This window comes from Diadema setosum, chromosome 5, assembly GCF_964275005.1.
Source record: "Diadema setosum chromosome 5, eeDiaSeto1, whole genome shotgun sequence".
NCBI lineage: Eukaryota > Metazoa > Echinodermata > Echinoidea > Diadematoida > Diadematidae > Diadema > Diadema setosum.
The window spans coordinates 15270819-15296896 of record NC_092689.1 but is presented as its reverse complement, the minus strand read 5'-3'; the positions used below and the strand labels follow the sequence as shown (position 1 = coordinate 15296896).

Below are 26078 nucleotides of genomic sequence, written 5' to 3'. Positions count from 1 at the left end.
CAATTCTGGGAAACAGTAAAGCTCTTAATGCCACTGATGTATATATAGACTGTAATGAATTACTTTCGCAGTTTGATAGTGGGGTAAAGTGTGCAGTGAAAGGCTTACGAAAGCGATATGAGAAGGTTGAAGATTAGTATCTATTTTTTCGTTTATTTATAGAATGTTCTAGAACTGTAGAATTGATATGAACACAATCAAGTTTTGGTACAATCGAGTGACGTACCAGGGCACCGTTTCACGAAAGTTGTCAGCGCTGACAAGTTGTCAGTCACTGACAATTACCATAGTAACAGTCGGTGACCAGAGCTTCTCAGCCAATCAAAACCAAGGATTTTACTGACATTGTCAGCGCTGACAACTTGTCAGCGCTGACTAAATTGATGAAACAACCCCCAGTTCAAGTGTGGTTGAATTTGAGAATTTATAATACAGAATAAAACAGAATTTCACACAATATGGACTATTGTGGTTACATAATGGTTACGTAGTCGGTCATTCATACGTTTAACTCAAACTTCCCAAAGCTGAATGACTGTTTAAATGTTTGTCTGAGGCCTCTTGTTTCTCCTATGTGGGATGATCTATGAGGAGAAAAATGTCCTTGGCGTTCTTTGCTACAAATTAACTCGGCATGTTTCGTAGTGTAGAAGAATGCAAATGTGCATGAAAGCAATACTCAGTGTTAAAAATTATGTGAAATCGTGATTCAAAACTACGCAGAATTATGTTACAGTAACAGCCCGTTCCTTCAAGGTCCTTCACACAGTGTCTTCAAAAATGTCTCTCTCTCTCTCTCTCTCTCTCTCTCAAAAAAAAAATACTATATGTATAATATATATATATATATATATATATATATATATATATATATATATACATACATATACATATATAGATGTATATATATTCAATCTTCGTTTCTTTAATATCAATGTACGTCAGCAAAAGTTTGATATAAGAATTGGTATTATTTGTAAATGTAATGTACAGGGACGTCTCTCGTTCTATGTTTTTTTTTTTATCATTCAGATCAAATGATTTTATTCACGAAATGAATATCAATCCATTTCATCATAAACCGGTGAACTTGGGTATGTAGAACCAGCGCCGGTCTCCCAAATAAAAGCTTTTTTTTTTTAGACAATTGAAAGGTCTCGGTCGAGGTCACTGAAGCACTTTTTTTAATCGAGTTACCATTATTCCTGTCTACCAGGAAATATTATTCGTAGGACGACAGCAATTAAGACATCAAAAGCTGAGAAATTAAAGAGATAAGGCGAGAGAGAGAGAGAGGGAGGGGAAAAATCCTTAGCACCGTTGTGTGAAGTATGAGAAAACGGATGATTAAAAGCAGACTGAATGGCGAGAATTGAAAATAGTGAAATGATTCAAAGTGAGGTGAGAATGATATGGCTAAAGTTCCCGAATGTATATTGCAGGAAATAGTAGCGTTATCAATAAGTTGTTGTTATTGTTATCGTTGCTGTTGCTGCTGTAAATTCATACATCTCAGGGTAACAGTAAAGCTCTAATGTCGCTGACCTATACATGTAGACTGTAACAAAATATGAATTTCGCGGCTTGACGTTAGAAAAAAAGGCCCAGTGAAAGAATAACGAAACCAATATGAAAAGAAGTTTTTGAATTGTTATGTTTTTTCTTTTGTTATTAGAACGTTATATTCTTCAATGACTTTTGTCTTTATATTATGGTTTTGTTAATAATACAACATTTTATTCATCATGCAATTTGTTTGGGGGTTGCTTTGTAGTGGTATGTTAGTAGTTAGAGGAGCTTTTATGTGGTTGCGCTATTAGTCCTTTTTGGTTTTATTCACTATCACTTTCTGCATATCGGCAATAATTTATCGCTTTCTATCTTTCTTTCTTTCTTTCCCCTCTTTCTTTCTCTCTCTCTCTCTCTCGCTCTCTCTCTACAAGGCTCTTTATTCTCACAGGTATATTCATATGTTCATCTCTCACTTACAATCCTATCCTGTAAAATACCCCTTTACCATCACGGATTACAAGAACTGATCCAGCTTTTTTTTTTTGTTTTTTTTTTTGTTCATTTATCCTGATCCCCCTCTATTTATCTGTCTATCAATAAATGTTGAAATAAACATAAAAATCAATATTGTGATCAACAGCAACAAACACCTGTTTCTTGTATGTTAATATGCATTAATGTGCATATTTCACTGTTGGTGACATCACAACTTACAGGTACGAACCACTTTGGATGGGCGGAGCTTAGTGAAGATGAGAAATGAAATGAGTGATAGATTTGATATACATTTTTAATAATCGAACAGTTACTGAATTTGTGACTTTAAAACCTAATCACACCAGCAGGAGTCATCATGGAATGAGGTTTCAGAGAATCTGAATTTGATGTCAAAGGGTCTTTAAAAACGGTTATCTACATAACAATGGAGCATCTAATGTGCAACAAAAGATTTCATCCGTCGTGTGCTTTGAGTGTTTATTGGCACAGAAAACTCCATAGCTTTGTACACAGTGTCCAAAGTCTCTGGCTCAGAAAGGATTTTAGTCCGAACGAGAACTGAGAGTCTTAATGAATGACACTTTTTCTTCCTCCGTTTGTCTGTCTTTCTTTCTTTCTTTCATTCTTTCTCTCTCTCTCTCTCTCTCTCTCTCTCTCTATATATATATATATATATATATATATCTTGTAGAAATAGAAAGATATATAGAAAAACAAACAGAAAGATAGATAGATAGCTATGTATAGATAGATGGATGGGTTATAGATAGATAGATAGATAGATAAATGGATGGATAGAATCATAAGAGACACTGAACAGGGATTTTTTTTTTTTTTTTGCTATTGTTTATTCACTCCAAAGTCAAAACCACTGTCTTTTTCAAATTCTTTGTTTGGGAGAGTTTTTGTGTAGCATCTATTCCTGACAAAATTACCATCAAAATGCTTTTTGGACCAAAATAATTTAAGCAAATCCGCATTTAACTCTACGTTCGATTCATCTTAACGATTTTATGATAAAAGAAATCTTATCACAAACGTATCGCGCGACTCCGTGAAACATGTTACTAACTGCAGCTACATTAGTCTACTACTTTAAGCATGTATATTCTATGAATAACCACAGAGAACTATAGAAACATATCCATAAGTAGTTATCATAAGCTGAAAATTACATACTTGAACTTGTTGAAAACACGAACTAGAGCGCAGTGACTCTTGATAATGATAATTTCACAAACAGATTACTCCAAATAATTATGAGGTTTTTTGTTTCAATCACCAAAGAAACGATATAAATATGGGTTTTTAAAATGTACAGCATTTCAAAAAAGAAATGAAAAGAAAGGAAAACAGCAACTTCGACACAGCGGTTGCTAAGCTATTAATTGCGTACACAATTCTGTCGCCCAAAATACGAAATTGAAAGATTAATGTTGCACAACATGAACAAGTTGCAAACTGCCGTTAAAGAGGAGATGCCGAGAGTGTTGTAAATTCTCAGAGGGAGAGCCACGCAACTTCTACACTGAGATAAACAGACAGGAGATGTATGCATTCCACAGAAGATTATGCAAAATTTCTACACAAAGTAAATCAAGGGAATCATTTTTTTTTAGTCCAACAGATCCACTTTACATGGTAGAAATATGATTAACAAGGAAATAACATATCGCAGTGCAAGATTTAGTTCGTATGCATTTAGTATTCATATGATTATGCAACTATGTTTCTACAGCATACCATCGCATCAGAAGTAAAATCCAATGAGGTCTTTTCTTCTTTTGGAAAACGTGATTTTGGAAAATTCTCTCTCTCTCAAAAAACCAACGAAGTGAACGTAGTAATTATAACGTCAGTTAATGGTTGTGAACGAGCATTTCCATATACCTGCCTGCATTTTTACATTCACGCTTGAACTGATGCACGATGGTGAGACGACGAATTAACATAACGACTCATGCGCAGTGCGATGCATGCTGGGATAGCGACTTATGAACAATGGTGAGATGGCGCTAAGCATTTACATTCGAAATAAATAAAAGCAAACAACTTGATATGAATGACTTCTTCATGATAATCAAAGGCAATCTGTCTGATCATAGCTCATAATCAATATTTGAATCTGACTTTGATGATGGAGTGTTCTATTGCGATGAATAATATTTTCCTGTGCTGCTGTACAACAGATCATCATATCAAACTCGCACGTACTGCTGTCACTTGTGAAGTTTTTTAGTTGCCGCAGAGTCTCTTCTGAATGAAGAAACAATGTCATTCGGCAAAGTCAATAACAAAGATGAAGGCACTCTGTATTGTAAATGGATTTAACCATCTCTTTTTAAGATATAACACAGGTACTATTGATACATGACTGACTTAAATGTTCACACATTGCATGACGCATCAGTAATCAAAATATCGCTGCTGCAACACCCATAACTACCACTACCTACTCCTGTTGAACACACATTTACAGATCATCACTTTCGGCTAATGATGACGTTGGCGACATGGTGCTGTGCCTCGGGGAGTCGGCATTGAACGCCTTTGGCTTGGGGTTGAAGTCGTTGTAGCCACCGCCGAATTTATGTGATCTTGAGGGGACCTGACCATGAGTGCCCGTACCTTGATCTGAGTTCAGGGAGGCTGGCGAACCAGGGGTGTTGTCAAACGATGCACGCGAACCCCATCCCCTTGCTTTCACGTTGAAGTCCTTATAATTGGCCTTAGGCAGGTGTCCACCTGCCTTGATGGAGACCACATCCTTGTTAATCGGGACTGGGCCTTTTGGCCGGTCAACACCTGCACCGAAACCTGGTTTGGTAGCTACCTTTGGCGTTATGTTGGTCTTAGCCAAAGCTGCGGGTGGCGTAGACTTGGGCTGTATGAGCGGCGGTATCTTGATCTCTTTTGGCGGGAAAGCCCGTGCCACCGAGCCGACCGGAGACTCTGCTGCCGCTTCCCATGGAGTCGGCTTTTTCGTAGGTGTGGCGGGACTTTGAAGGTTGATCTCAAGGGACGCAGCGTTGGGACCAGGCGGTTTCTTGAAAGCCTTTGGCTTTGGATGCTTCGCAGTGCTTTCGTCGAGAACGAACTGTTCTGCTCTTAACCTTCGCTTTTCAAACATCGACGCGGCTTTCCCAGATTGCGACTTCAGGTCTTCTGCAAGCAGCAAACACTGCTTGGGCGTGACCACGTTGTGCTCACACTTCTCTTTGCTTTTCAGCTTCACGTTGAAATTCGTCGGCTCTACTCTGATGCGCTGGGTGAAGCCTTCTGGAGGAGGGGGCGGGGCGACGGGGATTCCCCCTGCTCCAATTACTGGTGGTGGTGGAGCGGTCTTGATGGTGATGATTGCAGCTTTGGAGTCGGATTCCGAGGAATCGTCAAGATCATCTTCTGAATCATGCTGGCCGATAGCTTCTATCGTGTACCTGGCACTTCGCTTCCGACGCTTGGCGAACATCCGGGCCCCCTTGGCTTGCTTATTTTTGGGAAACATGAGCAGATCTGCGATTGTTTTACATGCTCGCCTCTTCTCGACGACGGAGATTTCTGGTTCTTCTGTGACTCGACCAGCTGGCTCTGAAAACGGTCGCTGCAGTCGTTCTGTGAAATCAATTGAGATCAAAACGCAGTGTTCTTTAATTTCCTTAATCAAGACAACTTACCCCAACTCTGAACACAAGACATGATAGGGCATTTGTGTGATAAAACTTTAACGCCACAATAAGACTGGTTCCCTAAATGTATTCCATTACATATATTTTCCCTTAAAGATATAGAAAGACCATCTTGTGGTTCACCTATTTCTTTGATATTACGCCCTAGAGTCTCAGGTAATTTTCAGCTTGTCACGAACAACCATTTATAGACTTGTTTATAAACTTTTGAGTACATGATTAGTACAAAAACTACGACCGATAAAGAGATTGACTCAGACGAAAATATCTTCAGTGCACCAGTGGTCATCCCCAATGCTCAAATTTCGGAACATTTCGGTTTTCTTTCTTCACCCTCGTTTCACTGTGTATAACTATCGCATATGGAGAGGTAACGGCTACGTCTCGTAACTCAAACCAGCAAAAGATTTAACGTCAGCATGGGATTAAGCGTGAAATCACCTCTTAATACTTTAAGAAATAGAGAGATGAGAAGGTGAGCGATTTTACTAAAATTTAGGAAGTCTCGCCATTTTACATTACAGATGTTTCTTTTTTCCCCCCTATAAGATGCCCATACGTCGTGTGAGTTTTCTTCAGTTTGTGTCTCTCTGTACAAATGAAATTTGTAAGATTGTAACTGCTTGTTCCTTTCTTTTCTTTTAATGTAGATCAGCACTGGTTTCCTTTGCATTGAGGCAGGCAAATTGAAGAAAACTCATACCCGAAACTTCATCGTCCTGTTTAATAATTTCTTGCCTTCATTTGATACGCTCATAATTCGCAAATGAGGTAATGTCTCCCACCGTCTTGAACATTGAATGTTCGTGAAATTTCCTTCTTCTTTCATCAAATCATTCTAGGATTGTAATGATTTAGCAATGGTGCTGTTAAAGTTACTGAGAAAATGGCAGAAACAGATTTCGTGAATTTGCAATGTAAAAAATGAAATAGTTCAGTTATTGGACATTGACATTATCAACTCCCCCCCCCCTTTGAATGCATGAGCGTGACCATTATCTCTTTCATTAAAAGATGAAAGAAACTCTTTACATAACTTTTTCCCCTCACATTTGAACGATACCTTTGTTGTTTGGTTGGCTTGACTTCGCCCTTTTATTGAAACCATCAGTAATTATGAAGTTACTTTCCCTACAAGTGAAATCAAAACTGACTTTATTTATTCATTTGTTATTGCTGTTCTTTATTTATTTATTCAATTTCATTTCACTTATCTATTATTATTATTATTTCTCTATTGCTCTAACACATTTTCCTGGATACACGCTCTCGCTTACCATCATGGGCTAGGCTTCTGAGAATGATGCTTGGATCATCCAGAAGGCTTATCGGCTTCCGTTCCTCTTCCAGCTCTGGGACCAGCTTCTTCGATGTCACTGGTGACTCTGGCGGGACACCGCTATCCACGGACATGCCGCTCGGTGACTGGGGCGGACTTCCGTAATCGACCTGGCATTGGTGGGGAAAACACCGATATGCTTTTAATAATCACCCTGCGGACCCCCTCTGACACAAGCCCTAAGACACAAGCCCTACGACACAAACGATCATGGTGTTACAATAGCGGGCAGACGTCAATGCACAGATTCTATCATCAAGATAGAACTAAATTTTCACATTCATTCATAACTTATCAAGGACCAAAATTGTGGAATGATTTACCAAGTAGTATAAAAGATTGTTTAACGTTGAATTCATTTAAAAGAAAATTGAAAAAGAACCTGTTGACAAAAATTTCATAGAATCTGTAGAGTTTTCTGTATCTGTAATGATATTTTAATTTGTTTGATTTTTCAAGTGTATCCGGTGAAATGACATTTAGATACCCCCTACACACACACACACACACACACACACACACACACACTGTAATACTCTCTTTTATTTCTGTACCCTTTGGGGATCTTACTTATAAATTTTATGGAATCTCCATAATAACTTCTCATGATCACTCCACAAATCATCCATTATGTTGTTATTTCCTTTCTTTGTAATTCACTTTGTGTTTGTTGAAACACCTTTTGGTGAATATGGTATCATATGCGTATTGTTCTTTTAGTTTGTATATTCCAATTGATGTTTATTATATCACATTTTATGTATCATTTGTATCCTTTTAATGATTATGTGGAAATAAAGTTGAATTGAATTGAATTGAAGATACTAACGCACCTGTTCCTTTCACAAAGAGCGACAACGAGACTTTACAAGTTCCACGTTGTATGATCATTATCATAAACATTAAGAAAAAGAGAGAACGCCCTTTCCCGTAGAATCACTGAATAAAATGAACAAGCAAAATTACACACACACACCTTAATGCTGTACCCCATATCCTGTTTCACACTACTAAAAGGTAAGTGTTTCTGTCATGAAGCCAAACGAATGTGGGGTGGTGTTCACTTTGTACCGGAAATGTATATTTTTCTCTCGATAAAACTATCATCATGTCTCTCCTCTTGGTAGTTTTATGTGTCTTAGTCAGGTTTAGTAACAAAATCGACTATCTTCATTCGTGATAGGTAGTTGGATTCAAAGAGATCGCAGAGATTGCTACTGTGATAGTTTAAAGCAGTTAAGCAGTAACACTTATAGAGGAAAAATTTGACAGGAAAAGCAGTAAAACATTTAGAAAACCCCAGAAAAGCTGAAGATTTCAACAATATGCATCATACTCTTTTTTTTCAACAACATTCCACATGCTCCTGTATTTCAATGATGCCCAAACGAGCAACACCGACTTTTTTTTTTTTTTACCATCTACCAAATGTGACTTATACTGTGGGGTCATCGATGTAAAAAGGGATCTGATTTTGTTGTTGTTTAATGTTGTGGTTGTTGTTGATGATGATGTTGTAGTTGTTGTTACTATTATTATTATCATTATTCCTGCCGTTGCTGTTGTTTGACGTTTAGAGTTAAGTAAGACTGAAGGCATACCTGATTGTGCTGGTCGGGTACGGCGAAAGTGATGGTGAGCTCTCGGCCAGCCGTGTTCTTTCCGGTGGGCTTCTGCCCTCCCGCCTGAACCTTCACCGGCTCGAACTTGGGCTGCTTCTCGACGAATGGGGTTCTGGTCTGGCCGGGTCGCGTTCCCGCCTTCGGAGGCTCCGGTTTGTGATGGAAGATGGCGAAGTCCTGAGACGGACCAGGAGCTTTGTAGCGGGGGTTCGATGTCGGTTTGGGCATCTCGAACTTTGCCTTGTGCTGCTGCGGTGGTTGGTAGGCCGGCCTGGGTGGCTGAAACATGGTCTGCTGCTGCGGTTGGGCCCTCTGTGGTTGCTGGTAGACCGGCTGTTGTCTCTGGGCCTGCTGAAGTGGTTGGCGATGTTGTTGCTGCTGCTGGGATTCCGGCTGCCACACGCCGGGTTTCGAGGAGGGCTTGAAGGTAATTGTCGCTGGTTGACCAACAGTCACTATACGTAAGAAGCAATACGAATTCAATATCGACAAAATCAACAAATTTGTGAAATAGAAGCAACAACACATCAATCGACATGGGTAACATGTTCCACCCGCGCTTCAGGTAGTAGTGGTGCTGATGCTGCAGTATACGTTGCCCCAGCGCTTTAAAGTAATTTTGCATTTAATTTTCAAACTTAAACTCAACCTAATTGCTTCCAGTCTGTCAAAAAATCAAACAAAGTAAAAACAAAAGTGGGGAAAGGAGGGTCGTTATGATAATTTAAGACATTGCAACATTCCTGATAAACGTTATTGTAAATGAAGTGAGGTTATCAATGAGAGAGACACCGAACAAACAGCTAATTACGAGTGGAATTACAAGAAAGAGGACAGGTTTGTTTTCACTCGTTATAGAAAAGGAACAACAACAGCAATCATATATTATGTGGGTGTCTTATGAAACTGTCGTGAAACTTTGAACAAAATTTGATAAACATTCAGGAGATATGATTTTCAAAGTTTTGGTACATTCACTAAAATTCTGATATTGCCCTAAAAAGTCGGCAAATATACAACATCATGAATGCCATCTGTTCTGCTATATGTGCTCACAAATCTGCAAGAATGCATTTCGTACAGAAAAATATAAAATCTAACTGAGTAATAAAATGTGCATTGACAGATAGAAACATAGTATAGTTTGGGTTGGGAGAGGATTCAGGCTTTATTTTTTTTTTTTGCATGATAATTACAAACAATTTACTTGAATTATAAGAGCGCACACAATTCTAAGAGGAATTCAAAGCTTATTTGATGAAAATTAGTATTCAAATGGCTGAGATATCCAAAAGCAAAGTGGTCCTAAAAGGTGGGTTCCATTTTAATAAGGACCACTTTGCTTTACTTTGTCTGTCGATGTCTCAACCATTTTAAAACCGAATTTCATTCATTAAAAATTTAATTCCTCTTAGAATTGTATGTCCTTTTATATTTCATATAAGTGGTTTTTAATTATCTCGCAAAAGATAAAATCTGAAATTCCCATATCAACCAAAACTAAACCATCCCCTACAGATAAGTTGGATCAACATGTCTGTGTACCTTCATTCAAGAAAAGGTCTAATTTTTTTTTTGAAAATGTATGAAAAAGAGCTATGCTGAGGTGCATCCATGGCATCGCATATTTGCCAGTTCATGAGGACAGAATAGAAAAAAAAAAAAATCCTGAAATTTCATGAAACCGATGAAAGTCATATCTCTTCAGATGATCTGTATCTAATAAAATCAAATATTTTGGTGAAAAGAGTGCTCTTTGAAATGATTCTTTCAAAGCCACGTCCGGCATGCCTTTCTTGTGCTGTTGAACGAATTACAGCGGACGAGCCTGAAGCGCCCTCGTTTTTGTTTTGTTTTGTTTTGTTTTGTTTTGTTTTGTTTTGTTTTAGTTTAGGTGTGGTTTTTTTTTTTTTTGGGGGGGGGGGGGGTGGGGTGATTTCCCGTGGTTATGGAGAAAAGTGGAAACCTGATCGAGTCTAATTATCATTAAGAGTGAGTACGAATATCCCAGTCTCTGTCTGACGTATTCAAACAGTCACAAACTGTCAATCAAATCATAGATTAAATTAAATTCTTTTAAGAAATCAAAAGCATGCAGAGGAATGTAACAATGTTGCTAATAAATAGTAATACAGGGGGAAGAAAACCAGTATGAAAGTCGAAAGAAGGTGTGCAAAAGAGTCCATTATGTTTGGCAGTTTAGGCATAGTTAGGAAAGACCAGTCAAAGCTAGAAAGTTGTGACATAGCCCATTAGGGCAGAGAAAGGGAGGGAGAAAATAACTCAAATGGGTTTGGATTAAAATGCTCGCGCTGATATCCCTAGTAAACTTTTTATTGTGGGAACGATCTAGCTATATATGGCGTCTCACCGTTCCCTGGCATTTTGGGTTTGGATGGGTGCGTTTTCGTCACGTCGCTTGTTCGCCGGCCGTGATCGACCTTGAGCGGGGGCGTGTGCTCGGTGTACATGCCGCTCTGACGCCGAACGGGGCCAACGAGCTCTCCGCGCTCCTTCGTGGTCTGCGACACGGTCTTCGGCTCCTCACCGTCGATCGCCTCTGTCACCGTCTTGGTGATCGTCTCCTGTAATCGTTCCCCGTCCTTGGTAGTCTTGATACGCGTGGTCGTGGTCGTTACTTTGCGCACGGTCGCGTTCGATGAAACGCTCCCGTTTGAGCTGCGCCTGTCTATTGCGGCCGAGACAATTTAAGAGGGAAGATATTCCATGGAATTAGAATTCCAAACGACTCTCAAACAACCAAAAATATCTGTCTTAAAAGACGCCTTCAATTGACAGGAATCCGCATATCTTATTGCAAAATCGCGATGGCGATTGCTTATTGGACAAATTAGTTGTGCTTAACATTAAGAAAAAAAGTTTAATATGTAGATCACACATCTTTAAAATCAACACCACTAATCATTATTTCTCGAAAGAACCACACGGTAGTGTGATCAGGATAGGTTGGAAATTATACAGCAACGTTGAATGCCAGAGTAAGAAGTTTTCATGCATGAGACGTAGAAGAAAGATATTATATCAAAAACTCAGAATCAGCAAATGATAAAACCAAAAATTAGCATGCAACACAATAAAATCATCAAATGAAAGAAACACACAGTAAATACACAGACACTCACCCGCCGATACACACACCACCACACACAGATGTATTATTGCAACATGTTTATATTTCGGTTTACTTAGCATCGGATTATTGATTTAATCAAGTTTTTCGTTATCATTTTTGTGATAGTATTCATATTCACCCAGCTTTCCTCATTTGGTCTACTATATATACTTCATTTCGAGAAATCCAGTTTGGATGTGTTACTCGTTGCTATGTCCGACAATTCCGACAATGTAGAACATACATAAAAAAAATTGTGAGCTCATGATATCATCAACCAGCTCATTTGAATATTCATAAGGACTGGTCAAGAAATGTTTTCCGAAAAAAAAAAAAAAGTGAAATTTCAGAATGTCATATCTTCCTTATTTCTTATCGTATTTTGTCATCTTTGGAACGTTCCGTACAGACTTTTTTTCTCTTTCATTGAAGTTTCATTTTTGGTATTGATTTCCTCTTTAACTTGTCTGGATGTTTACTCGATACACCAGACCTAAAACACACTATTTACCTCTGTTTATTATTTGCTTCTCCTGTCCGTTCGTCTGGGGATCCTGGTTACGAGGGTTGGTACTGCGAGAGGTTCTGAGTAAGAGAAAAGTAGAAATAACAATCTCTAGCATGTGTACTGGTTGGGTTTGTAGATTTTGTCTCTCAGCACCTGTATTAATGAGATATACATACATGCAAACATAATTATGTAGGCTATATGGAGAGAAAAAGAAAGCTATTTGAATATTCCTGCAACAGCCACTAATAGCAGGAATGAACTTTGCAAGGTCACTTGCGAAAAAAGAAATGTCTTGTTTGTTATATCTTTTGGAAAGGACCTCCGCTAATTTTATGTAACAAGTTGTACTATATGTTACAAGATATGTTATCATTTTACGTTTGTATTACCTATGTATATTGATTGGAAATGAAAATAAAAAACATGAATGAATGAATTGTATTTGGAAAAAAAAAGTGTAACGTTAAACACAACACGTACGACTTTATACAGACAAGTCGTATTCATCATAAAAGAAATGAAGAAAGAAGAGATAGAGAGAGAAAACCACAGAGCGAAGTTTCAGAATGTTCCTTCCTAGGTTCAACATCTGCCGGTGAGTTGAAGTATTTCGTAAAAGAGCAATTATTGTCGTTTGATAGAACAATCCCGAAAGGGTTGATTAGCCGATTATATAGCGTCAGGATTAGGGAAGAATCATTTAGTTTCACTTTTCATTTGAGCAACCGTTTAGTCCATTCGTTTAAAAAAAAACAAAAAAACAAAAACAAAAAAAAAACGGTTGTAGATCAAACGACCTGCGAAAATCAGCGACAACGTTAAACATTTCAACACCCCAACCCAGCGTTAAAAGACGGTAATTGCGTTACGACCTAAATTGATGCCACAGGTGAATTGTCTGTAATGATCTTATTTTAACCTTAAAGTCATAATTTACCATTTGCTGATGAAACAAAAATCCAGCAATAGTGCTTCAAAATGGTTCTAACATGTGAGTTAGGGATAGAAATAACACACTTAAAAATTTGAACCAGTATGATCGATGTTAAGTACAATTGCTAAATATACAAAATGTGAACAAAAGCTATAATAAAGATGTTTCCAGATTTAACCGTCTACAGTTATGATTTAATGTGAAAAATAGTGATATCTCCTTTATATTTTAGGATTAATTGCAAAAATTCTATATGGTAGGATGTTTTGTGATACAACTGACTTACACATATGCATCGTGATATCTTGAATTTTTTTTTAAATCACTGCTCCCAATGGTAAACAGGACTTTTAAGGAAAAATAAAAAAGAACAACTTGCCAAGCCACCACAATGTGAACATTGTGTAGGCGTTTATTTTACACCTGCATGGGATTCGCATGGAAATTGGATGGGTGACAGTCTAATCTCTCATGCTGTAATGCGTCATTTTCAAAGCCTTTGAAAATAGGTATGGGTGTATTTTTTTTTCTTTAATGAGTTTATTTTAGTTATTTAGCGATCATTTATTTTGTCGTGGTTGGAGTCATCGCTTTGACATGGGCAATTACAATTAAGTTAAAAGAGTATTTTGATTAGTTTTTGCACGTTGCAATTTTTATGCACACGATAACATAGTCACTTTTGTCATTCCTCACGTGTATCATTTTTTTTTTTATTCTCTCACTTCTCAGTTTTTCAAAGCATCTTGATCACGTGTCCTTGTGATGTCATCTATTCTGCATCAAGAGATCACAACAAAGGTATACCTTTGATATGAGAATACAAATCCGTAGCATATTGTTGATTTGTCGTACACAACGCTAGTTGTCCCTGATTGACTGATGAGTATGTGGAGTTGTAAGTGTTACCTAGGACATGGTTTTTCATGGATGACCTTTAGTAGAGAGAGTTTCACCGGGTGTGTGTACACAAATAATCTCGTATGCAAACTGGCAAATTCGGGGGGAAAAAAGAACATATTGAAGCGTGAGATTAGTGCCCGCCGCACACGAAACGACTCACGATTATACGACTGACAGACTTTAGATCCGAAATAAATCACAATACCATCAGAATAAGCACTCTTGTTAATTTCAGATCCAAAGTCTGTCAGTTGTATAGTCGTGAGTCGTATAGTGTGCGGCGGGCTTTAGTGATTCATGGCTACTTACTCTTTCATCAAGCTCATATCGAATCATATTGTTTTTCAGACCACTGCAGGGGAAAGGCTTAACATTAATTTTTAGTAATTTGATTGCGATCATGATATAATACCTGACAATCTCGAGGTCCAGGGCGTCGTCGGCATCGTCGATGTAGGCCATGGCCACGTCACGTGCGGCGTTCCGGACCGTCTTGCCGTTGATTGACAGGACTCGGTCCCCTTCCCGTAAGTCCGCATAGTCAGCCTTGCTCCTCTTCCGAATCTGTGTGCAGAAGAAAAGGCGAAGAGAAAGAGTGTTGCTTTCATTAGTCCACCGTTGGCGGCGTAATTTCTTCTAGCAGGAGCCTATACTGATTTTTGAACACTGCGAAATCCACAATAGAGATTATTCTCAGGATCATCATGGAACACTATTCGAAACATTTCGGATGGACATCTACGAAGACCACTTCAACACTAGTCTCACTTTCATTCGCATCTGCTCCCGCGTGGATGGAAACAAGAAACACTGCCGATGCATAGAGAGTCCTAAAGCTTTTTTTCTAAATATATGTTACTATTTTTTTTTTTCTTAAAGCCTGCTTGAGAAAAGCAAAACTCTGACACTCTATGCTGGTCTGACAAATACTATCCCTTCTTCACGTTGATATTAACCTGACATCGACTTTGTCGACAACAAACAAACAAACAAACAAAAAACAAACAACAACAAAGCAACAAGGAATTTCTGCTGACATGTTCAAAGTTCATAGATACGTTCATGATAAACGTATCAACCAAAAGTTAACAAGTTCTCCGAGGCTCGCTCAACATAGAATTAGCATACACGCAAGCTGGATTGGAATTATTGCAATAACGCAATTAGTATGTACGGTTGGGTGGTGCTTGTTGTAATGTCTTTAAAAAGAAGATATCCTCAAATGTGCTACTACATTAATCAATCAGCCTACTGGATGAATTACAGCGAGAACAATTAGATGACTTTTGAATATGATATTTTGGCCAGTTTCCGATATTCGTCCCTGTAATGTTTCAGGATTAGCAATCCATTCACAAGAAAAGCGGTGCTTGCTTTTACAGTAAGTAGTCTCTCATCACAGGATAGCTGAATTACAAGTTCCGTCTCATGATTATTGACAGATCTGAATGAGAGAAACACAGCAAAGGAACTCGCTGTCTCATTGGTACCCCTCCAAATGACTCTCATCAGCCATCTTGGTTACTTCGTTACATCGCAAGGGGGCCAGCGATTTGGGAGCATGCGCATTTCGCGTCAAAAAAAAAAAAAAAAAAAAATCTCTCTGACAAAGTGCAAACTGATGACGCGCCTGGCCCGCTCTGAGGCTTAATTGGTTTTGGATGAAGACGTACGAAAGGAAAGGGATCGAATCTGCCATCCCTCCCACAACATTGACGCTTCCGTTTTATTTTTTTTTTCGACGTAACAACTTTGGAGGACCAGTGTCGCTTGATGATGAACCATCACGTCGGACTGGCAGCTGAGGGGCGTGAATGTGTGTCGCCGCTACCCCATCGGTCCGCCACGAAAGACGATCGCTGACGGACACATGGCAAGCAATCTCTGACTATTATTGACGAACGTCGCAAGCACGCTCTCCTTATGACTGGAAGAGATGGTTTCAGAACGAAAGAAGGAAGGGAAAGTGAAGTGAAGAGGGGAAGGGTGACGAGGAAGAAGAGGAGGAGGACGAGGAGAAGGAGAAGGAGAAGCTACTCATGACAACCACAGACACCACCTGATTAGAACGCCATGCTATACAGAGTATCTTAAGAAACAAAGAAATAACATAGTGCGGGAAGGAAGAAAGAGGGAAGAATGGGGTAAAAACAAATGAGAGAAGAGAAATGTTTAGATGGGTGCTGTTCGTTATTCCGAAGGTTCGCTATTCCGAAGGTTCGTTATTCCGAAGATTCGTATATCCGAAACACACAAATTCCCTATACCTATCGGTTCGTTAATCCGAAAATGAAAAAGGGTTCGTTAATCCGAACATTCCGTGGCGTTATTCCGAAGGTTCGTTATTCCGAAGATTTGATAATCCGGAAATGAAATTCGGAATAACGAACCTTCGCTATAACGAATCTTCGGACTGAAGAGCCTTCGGAATAACGAACCTTCGGAATAACGAGCTGTAACCGTGTAGATAGATACAATAACGAGATTGATAGTACGCCTACTTCATAAATTGATACATAGCTAGGCAGATAAACAGATAGAAGGATGGATGGATGGTTAGATCAGACATTAATTTAAAGAACAATGGAAGGAAGGGAGCTTTTATCGAAGATCCACTGTGTGGAAAGCAAAGAAAATGGAAGAATAAGGCACTCTAAAGGCGGCAAGGCGCCAAAAGACGCATTGTTATTCTATTTGATGGCGATGAACAGACGAACTGACTTCACCCGACCGTTCAGCTGGTGCTCAGGTGCGCGCCAGTTTGCCGCTCCAGGAGCGCGACAAACGCCGCAGTCACCACCACGCCTGTTACTTCATCTCACGCTACACCCCTAAGATCTTTATCTACTTTCCGAAGTGTTTTAGAAACATTAGTTTGTTGAAATAGGGGGAAAAGAATATCCCTTATTGAATATCTCCGCTCCATTGTCATATCTAATGTACGTCAGTGGAGAGAACATTGTATCTGACACGCCAAGGGCATAAATCGGGTTAAGATAAAGCTAAATGTTAAGTTCTGACCTAAATCTTGAATGCAACGGTGCCTTTGGCATGTCGCCATTGTGTAATGAAGTCTTGTGTTTTGTCATTGTTCGTTCGTTTGACATTCTATAAAGCACATTGCAGGTAGCAGGTGGTACATGGCAGTTATTTTCATGGCCATCAATTAATTCCGTTAACATCATAGGGTAACCAAGGAGATATCACCTCTTTTGGATAACTCTTTGTCTTTGCATGTACGTACCTAGTTGATTTGCCTTTATTTCTGTTAAGGGACCACGCTCCCTTGGGCGCTGCAAGTGACAACGCTGCAACAGGTTGTCTGCGAGAATTATGGTTGAATCCGAAAGTTGAAACGGTTGAGGATGTTGTGCTACTTGTCACTTTCTGTCCTTTTTTTATTCTTGTTCTTTTTAAACGTCAGCATGGTAATACCTGTTTCGAGTGATTGAGCACAACACTCTCCTATCCACGTTGAATGGGCATTTGTAATTCACGTGTGCTTCCTTCTCTTTCCTTGATTAATTGGGTGCCATTGGCTCCAAGCCGATTGTCACTTATTTTGAGCGCCATCAAGGTTCATTCGCGCATAAGAGCTAAACGAGAGAATAAAAATAAAAATAGCGAATTGGGATTAGATTATCACATGATATGGATCAAATATTCATCCGTCCACTCACGGAAAGAAGAAATTAGGCAGTTGCCTTGCGTTGGCAAAAGAAAAAGGAAAGAAAAAATCGATCCTATTTCAAGCCCCTCTCTGAGATGAAAGGGTGACAGGAGCGACACAAGCGTATCTCATGATCGGTGAAGGTGAGGGACTCCGGGGGTAGAGGGTTGGGTTGTTTCACAGGGGTGAGGAAGTACTCTGCTGCCCCCTTTCTAGAGAGTAAGTGTGTGTAGGGAGATTTTCTCTCACCTCCCCGGTGTGTGCGAGTTTGGGGTGGGTTCTTGGGTGTTACTTTTAAGGGTATATAATGAGGAGGAGGAGGAAGGGCGGCAAACATGCCAGCAAACATAGCCACTTAAAAAGCTGCATTCGTCAAAAAGCAGCATCGTGACTCAAGTTGGATGGTTATAGCAGGCGAAATAAAAAACATCCGGGCCTCAAGCGACATTGTTAACACTACCACCCCCCCCCCCCAAAAAAAGAAAGGAATCGAACAAGAATTGCGTGTGATCTTATTTCATGTCACCTCATTCATTCAAATCTTGTCTGTCCTTCCTTGTCAAATCTCTGAACGCAGATCACTATTTCTCTTATTTCGCCGTCATTTACCTCAAATATCAAAGGTGAAGATATAAACACACTCATGCATTATTTCAATACCTCCCTACACAATCATGTGGAATGGAATACAGTCAGTGCGTAAAAGTTGCGGCTGTGTAACAACACTGACCTATTAGCGTAAGCACCTGTCTACTATTCCAACCCATCTGAAATTTAGGAGTTGTTTATATTTTCTTCCCTTATATGACATCAAAGTTAAGCGGAGGGGTCATTCAACTGTTCAGCTCCTGCAAAGAAAGAATATATCACTATAATGATAAATTTTGATGATTCTAGCAAGTGCCCTAAGACCCACTCTGAAAAAAAGACACTACAATGAAATAAATCAAAATAAACTAATTTTCCTTCAACTCTGCACTTAGGAGTTGCCCCTCATGTTGACATGTTTAAAAAAAAAAAAAAAAAAAGAAAGACGGTTGCCGTGCCCATAAACGTTGGTGGTTAACGACCTTCCGTCATTTGGCCGAGATCTGACTAGGGTCATTACCACAGACAACCTTCACGATGATACACTGTTGTGTTACTGGCATCCTCGAGGCGATGCTGGTGTGAGGGTTTATCCCGTTGTGCAATGATGACGCATTAACCTTACGTTCCGATCATCATGCCATATCATATCATATCATAGCTCTGTCAAAATCGCAGCAGACAATATAGGTCTCCTGAGTTGACCCCACAGTTCCCATGGTTTCTAAAGGGGTGATTGCACTTATCGTAAGCGAATGAATAATTCGTCGATAATGACGTCATCTGGATATTCATTCCCGACTGCAAAGGAAATTGATACTAGCCAAAGGTTTGCACTGTCCATTATACTCACTTGGAAGTTAGTCTCACTCTATCAATTTACTCCGAAAAGTCTGCACCCCTTTTTGTCATTTTTATGGCGACACCAACAGGAAATCAACGGAAAAATGGAAGATATTCATTGCGCTTCTGGATGCTATATTCATATCACTCACAGATCGCGAGAGTTACGGTGCCAGTTGAGAAACATGGCCAAAGGGGGGAAAGCCTTTCTATGATGATGATGAGGAATCTACCTTGATAGATTTATTGTCAGTTGAAAGTCATGTTTATCCGTACTCTGTAATATAAGGTTGCAGCTTTTGAGTTGTCATGCACGTTTCTCCTTCTATCTGGCAGTCTTAATCACGAAAGTCCGCTTCGACATCAAAGAAACTTTCGTGAGCCTTTTCCCTTGTCACTTTTTTTCTTTATTTTTCCCCTGTTTCCATGTTACGTATTAAGTTTTCCCCAAGTGGGAAAGTCGATGAAACTGGTGCTCAGTCCTTAACCGAAGTCTCTTGGTAAGCGAAGCTCTTAGTCACCTCTCTACTCTGTCCATCGATAATAAGACGAGAACACTAAGTTGTGATGAAATGATACAATCATATAGACTACATTGTGATTAAATGCCTCAAAAGAAATGTGTATCACCCTTTTGATAAATAAAGAAAAGACATTACGTATTAGAAATAAGAGACCTTTGTCTTCTCAAATGCGTTTGATTCAGCATAACTGATGTAGTTGACTAACCGACTGCTTAATAATAATTGTTTAAAGCTTATTTGGCTGATTATTTATCCGCTCTATACAATTTCGACATTGAACAAGTTGAATCGATACAATCGATTTCGTAGAAGTCATATATCAATATCCATGAAGGCACGCTAAGAAAAAAAAACGCTCGAAAGTGCTGCGTAACATCTAACTTCATTAGAAACTTAATTAGACAACACACTTCAGAGCTGGTGGTAAGAAGAACGAAGGTTGTTTCTCAATCGACCTTTCTCGAAAACTTATTCACACCTCCTATACGACATAATTATCGCCCTCGCGTGCAACCTAACCGCATCCCTATTCAGCACTAATTACCTAAACTTAGTTTTAAAAATTTGCGCAGCGCTTCCTTATTTTCATTGCTTCCAGCTTGTCCCATGAGCGCCCAAACGCTGATCCTACCCTTATTTTCAATCGTTCACGAAGCACATGAGTTCAGACTTTAGATATTCAGATATTAGAATACTTAGACCAGTGAAAGTTGAAAGAACTGCAATATGGAATATATGGAATCCAAGCAGTTAAATAGTCTTCGTGGCATGGCGGTTCTGATGCAGAACTCGCGGGAGAAAGCTATAACTTTTTAAACGGAGTAAAAAATCGCCATTGTTCTTGCCTCCAACTTGAAGCCAGGACTTTAAGGGGAGAGATGTGAGCTAAGATAAGAGTTGCATGTTTGTTTGCGCCGCTGTTCTGGCAGCTGTGAGCAAGAAAAACTCAAGATGAGACAGTTCCTCTGTGAAAAAAAAAAATGAAATCGGAAGTAACCGTTTCTTGCTTCCTGTTTTGAAACACCGAGTTTAAACTTAGGATGTAACTTCCACGGGCGTCTCCTTATGCAAATGCACGATTAAAGGATGGTATTGTCGTATAGAAGGTTTGGTGGTCTCTTGATAATTATGATTTTTCAATTGGACTTTCTCACGATTCAAGAGATTTTATTGGGCAAAGAGATAGGATACCATTATGACCACAGAGGGACAAAATACAGACAGCATCGTTCCGATAGAATTTAAAGGGAGTTGCCGTTTTCTTGTTTTTGTTTCAAAGGTGGGGAAGGGAGTAGATCAAAGGGGAAACTAGGAAAATGTGGCTTTGATTATTTCTTTTAAAATTCGTGGATTCGTGGATAATCCGCAAGACAGATCAAGAAACATGTATTTTGACCCCTTGTTAATTTTCGGCTAAACCTTTAGATCTACCCAAAGCTCTTTCAACTTTCTCTCGTTTACATTTTCCATCTCGCAACCTCCGTTCTTCCCAAAGATCTCAGTATATAATATGCACTCTGAGATGGTTGCTTCCGACAAGGATGTCTAAGATCACGTGACGAAATGGTTTGCGACAATGTTCCCCGCAAAGTCACACGCAATCGTGATTTTGTTTTATTCTTAAAAGCATAATCGTACGTGAAGACTAACATTCATCGTACAAGGGACAAGCGGGGGAAAGGGGGAATACTAAGTCACGGGATATATTTAGGATTCTAGTCTTATCAACAGTTGTATGCATCTGCTCAGGCAGTTGCCTGCTGCAACAAAGTATGACAGCAGTGTTCGGTCATTGTTAGTTGTGAGAACGTGCACAGATGATCCGTCGCCTGGCGGAACCACTGATCTCACAGAGATCAGTGAATGGGCGGAACGGGTGCTGTTCGTTATTCCGAAGGTTCGTTATTTAGAAGGTTCGTTATTCCGAAGGTTCGTTAATCTGAAACACACAAATTCCCTCTACCTAGGTTCATTAATCGGAAAATGAAAAAGGATTCGTTAATCCGAACATTTATGGCGTTATTCCGAATGTTCGTTATTCCGAAGGTTCGTTAATCCAATATAGAAATAGGGTTCGCTATTCCGAAGGCTCGTTTATCCGAAAATGAAATAGGGTTCTTTATTTCGAAGGTTCGTTAATCCGAAAATGAAATAGGGTTCGTTATTCCGAAGGTTCATTAATCCGACAATGAAATAGGGTCCGTAACGAACCTTCAGAATAACGAGCTTTGTTTCATTTTCTGATTCACGAACCTTCTTTCATTTTCGGATTAATGAACCTTCGGAATAACAAACTTTATCACATTTTCGGATTAACCAACCTTCGGAATAACGAATCTTCGGAATGACGAACCTTCGGACTAAAGAACCTTTGGAATAACGAAAATTCGGAATAACGAACTGTAACCGTTTGGAACGTGCTGCAAAGCTCACACGGATAGTTTCCATGTTACGCATGTAGGATGCGCTATATACATACATGATATATAGGGCTCACACGGGTAAATAATTCCCCATCATAGAGACGTGTGTTAAAATTCAAAATCCAAAATATTCCATCAAATTTCCAAGGGGGGCTCTTCAGCTCAAACTCTGTCCAAGGGTTCGCAGAGCCAGACTACGAGTTCTTGTCACTCAAAAAAAAAAAAAAAAAAAAATCACATATTTTTTGTACATGCACCCAATCAAATGTATTCCCTTCAAATTCCATGAGAAAAAATTTCATCTTACAACTAATGTGCAGTTTGTAGAGGAATACATACACAATATCTGCAGCTATTTAGTTTTTTGCCAAACTGCATTTCTGACTTTTAATTATTTTTTTTTTTTTTTGTTCATTCATGTTAGTATCTTTGGTACGATTTTGTGATGCGTTCAGGGATATTCCTTTATATCTACAGGTGTGAGCCATAAAGGCCAGAGTTTGTGGCCTGTTATCCAAAGGTGGACCTGGATGCATGATTAACAAGGACAGTGTTCTTTATTAACGCCGCCATCATTTTGACCTTGGTTGTGATGATGAATGATTGGGAGTCTAGAATCAAATCATATCACGGTCGATGAAAAAATATTCAAGCACAAACATTCAACTATTCAAGCACGAAACGATGGTGTCTGGATACCGCTCGGTTAAACTGTCGATTCAAACCTCGAAAAAAAAAATATTTATGCCGTTGTAAGGACAGGGATTCAACTGTTCGAATTTCATTGATAAAGTTTTCGAAGTATTCACGACTCTTGGCTCACAAGTCTTGTAAAGGTATTACTTACATAATGATTCTGCACCTTGCTCAGGCTACCTTTCCATGGCAATAACCTGTTTGCGAGTATACCTTTTCTTATCTACTTATCATTTTGTTTACACACGTGTTCATTTATATCTTTGTTTGTATTATAGTAATCTATTTGTTAATCTATGTATACCTTTAATTCATTTATCAATTAATTCATTTATTTATATATTCACTAATTCCTTCATTTATTCATTCAGTCAGAGTGGCCCGAAATGTAATAGCTTTAATAAAATTAATCAAAAACTCACTGGCATTTATTTCGACACCCCTCAAGCCCACCTCTGCACCCTTTGAGTGCTATTTATAACAGGAGGTGTCTTTTTTGCTGCGTCTCTTCCCAGTGTTTCCGCGATGATGGTTATGGGATAAGCTCCCTAAGTCAGGGTGAGTAAAAGGTGTGGTCTAACAACTTCCGACCTCGGTTTACCAACTGTAATCATAGGGTCTCACAACTGCGTCGTGCCAGCTGGCGGTTTTCTCCATTACGTACGGTACGAGACTTTTGATCAGCTGGTGCTACTTTGCAAGACATTTTAAAGCTAACGTGAGGTCTTCAATGTATCCCAGTGACTTTACAAAATAAATGATAATTTGGAAATTATATTTTGAAAATGGAAAAGCAATCTGAGCTTAATGACTTTCGAGGGTGTTTTGAATTCTGATGAAAACTTGGATTGGTTGCAATTGAAGCTAACTTCGTTGAAGGTATTAAAATTGCACGTGGTGTTGTGATAGTATCTACTCCCTTACTGTTAATCAATTCAAATTGCAGATCGCATATGACAACATTCCTCAATTGCAATTCCTTTAACAGTCCATCGTACATAATTTGCAGCACTATACACTGATGCTCGATGTGTTATCTGGATGTTTGAACACTGCTGAACTACACCTGTCCTGCACACAGAAATAGCATATTCATGACTACAATATTCCTCAATAGTAAAGGACATGCATGGGGCAGTACCAAATAAGAAGAGGAAGAAAAGTTTGATGGGAAATAAAATGGAAATTCAGCTCAATGTCTCATGAGTTTACTCGCTTGAATGGCACTGATGACACATTGAACTAAATATAACTTTCCAGGGTTGTAGTATACGAGTTGATTTCATTCTTTGGGGGATTAATAGATTCCGCTGTGACATCCATTTCTGGATTGACTTCTGCTGATGTGAGGACAGGTCTTTACATCGCAAATTCAATGATTGTTATACAGAAATATATTGTTTTCTAACAATTCCTGTTTCTGCAACCACTAAGCCCCGCACCTAAAACAATCCTGCCTTGAAATCATCAATCTATATCAAAGCCAGGTAAATCAGGCATGATCAGTTGTTGTGATGCTTAATTTTGCTGACTTTAGATAAAAGACTGATGATATCACAGAAGGTACTATCATACTTTTATACTTTTATTTGCATGGCTATGAAAAAGGAAGACTTCACTAGCTTTGAATTATCTCACTTTAAATCCCGTTCTGCAATAGCGTTGTAATAACGTAGTGACACTAAAATCGGAAAGAGATTGTGAATATGGAGGAAATTATTACATCAATCAAATCTATCTTTTTAAACTACAAATCCACCCTCGTCCCTTGCGCTGGATTAAGCTGCATATCCAGGCAGCTTTATAGGGGACAATTTTAAAGCGATATTTGGGAGGATTAAATGCTCTTGATTTTTTCCCCTCCAAATCTCTGTATTTCTCTGTCTATCTTTCTACTGTCTATCTCTGAAAACTGGCAGTCTGTCTGTCTGAATTTATGTCGTTCTCTATTGATGTCTCTTCAGCTCATTCCCCCCCCCCCTTTTTTTTTCGTCCTCTCCATCACGTAAGCTACAAGATCACAATCCATGGCGTCGCAACGATTCATCACGCAACGGATGAACCCAAGATAATGTTGTCATGCTTAAGGAGTATTAAAGCGTGGTTTAGAATCCTTCCCGCGTTATCAGCGTCCTCCCTCTGTGTGCACACACAGAGTCCGGGATTATACTTGACGGGTTCTAATAATACAGGAACAGTGACAGCGGTGCAGTCACATTGCTACATGTAATTGGTTCATCATAAGCAGTTGGCTCTTGTACCTTAAAGGAGAAATTAGTTCTTGTTTCATTCTGCGACTTTTTTTTTTTCAAAAGACGTATTAATGGCTTCTAACATCTTTAAAGGCAAGCAGTGTATGTTGAATGCTTTGCGTTCTTTCACAGAAGGAATCTTATGGAAATACGTGTGACAAATTGACTGATTTCTAGAAGGATTCTAACAACATTACACCTTCTTTTAGTGACTAAATACAGGGCATACTCTTGCGTCTTTCATTAAGTAACAGTGAACAACCAATCGAACATTGCACTAAGGAAATTATATCAAATGTACGGGTCATTAGGATGGCAACGCGGATGGCTGGATTAGTGATTCGACATCGTCTCTGTTGACTTTGTATACACATCCATAATAATGTTATTCAACAAATCGTCTTGCTTTAATGATAGAGCCTGCCTTTTTCATGTCGGCATTTTGAATCACAACTTTTAATTGTCCTTATATGTAAATATACACATAAAGCCGTATAATATATGATAATAATGTACAATCACAAGCAGGCCTGAGCTTCTTCCTTTTTTTTTGGGGGGGGGGGGTGTTTTCGCAAAATATATGCCCGGATTCTTCAATGGAGACGAGTTAGATGAGGTCATGTGTGATTCGTTAATAGGAGATCGGTCTGTAGTGTACGCTGATCTAAAAATACTAATATGGTGAGAGGCGTCGACTGGGGTATGTTCTACCGTGGCTTACGGACTCCTGCTTAAAGAGAAACAACATTCTTCAAGCACAATTAAAATGGTATAGACTGTCAATTGATGAGGATAAACAAGAACAGTATGGAATCCAAGAGTTTGTACATAATTTGCCTCAACGCTTGCTTTCCTCTTTTTTAATTCATATTCAATAATAAGGTGATGATGTCATAATCTGAAAGGTTCCACTGACGTGTGTACAAATCTTTATTAAATTGAAT

The 26078-nt window shown here is 39.0% G+C and overlaps 1 protein-coding gene across 1 annotated transcript in view; it reads right to left on the bottom strand.

The window, feature by feature from the left end:
- Nucleotides 1-2855: 2855 nt before the first annotated feature.
- The window catches only part of LOC140228605 (uncharacterized), a 72180-nt gene continuing 48957 nt past the window's right edge, over nucleotides 2856-26078 (bottom strand). The window contains exons 2-7 of the mRNA XM_072308840.1: nucleotides 14551-14702; nucleotides 12302-12375; nucleotides 11029-11346; nucleotides 8637-9112; nucleotides 6974-7145; nucleotides 2856-5622 (exon numbers count right to left, since the gene is read on the bottom strand). Of these exons, the coding sequence (XP_072164941.1) occupies nucleotides 4484-5622; nucleotides 6974-7145; nucleotides 8637-9112; nucleotides 11029-11346; nucleotides 12302-12375; nucleotides 14551-14702 (2331 nt within the window). The 3' untranslated portion in view covers nucleotides 2856-4483. The remainder of the gene's footprint in view (nucleotides 5623-6973; nucleotides 7146-8636; nucleotides 9113-11028; nucleotides 11347-12301; nucleotides 12376-14550; nucleotides 14703-26078) is intronic.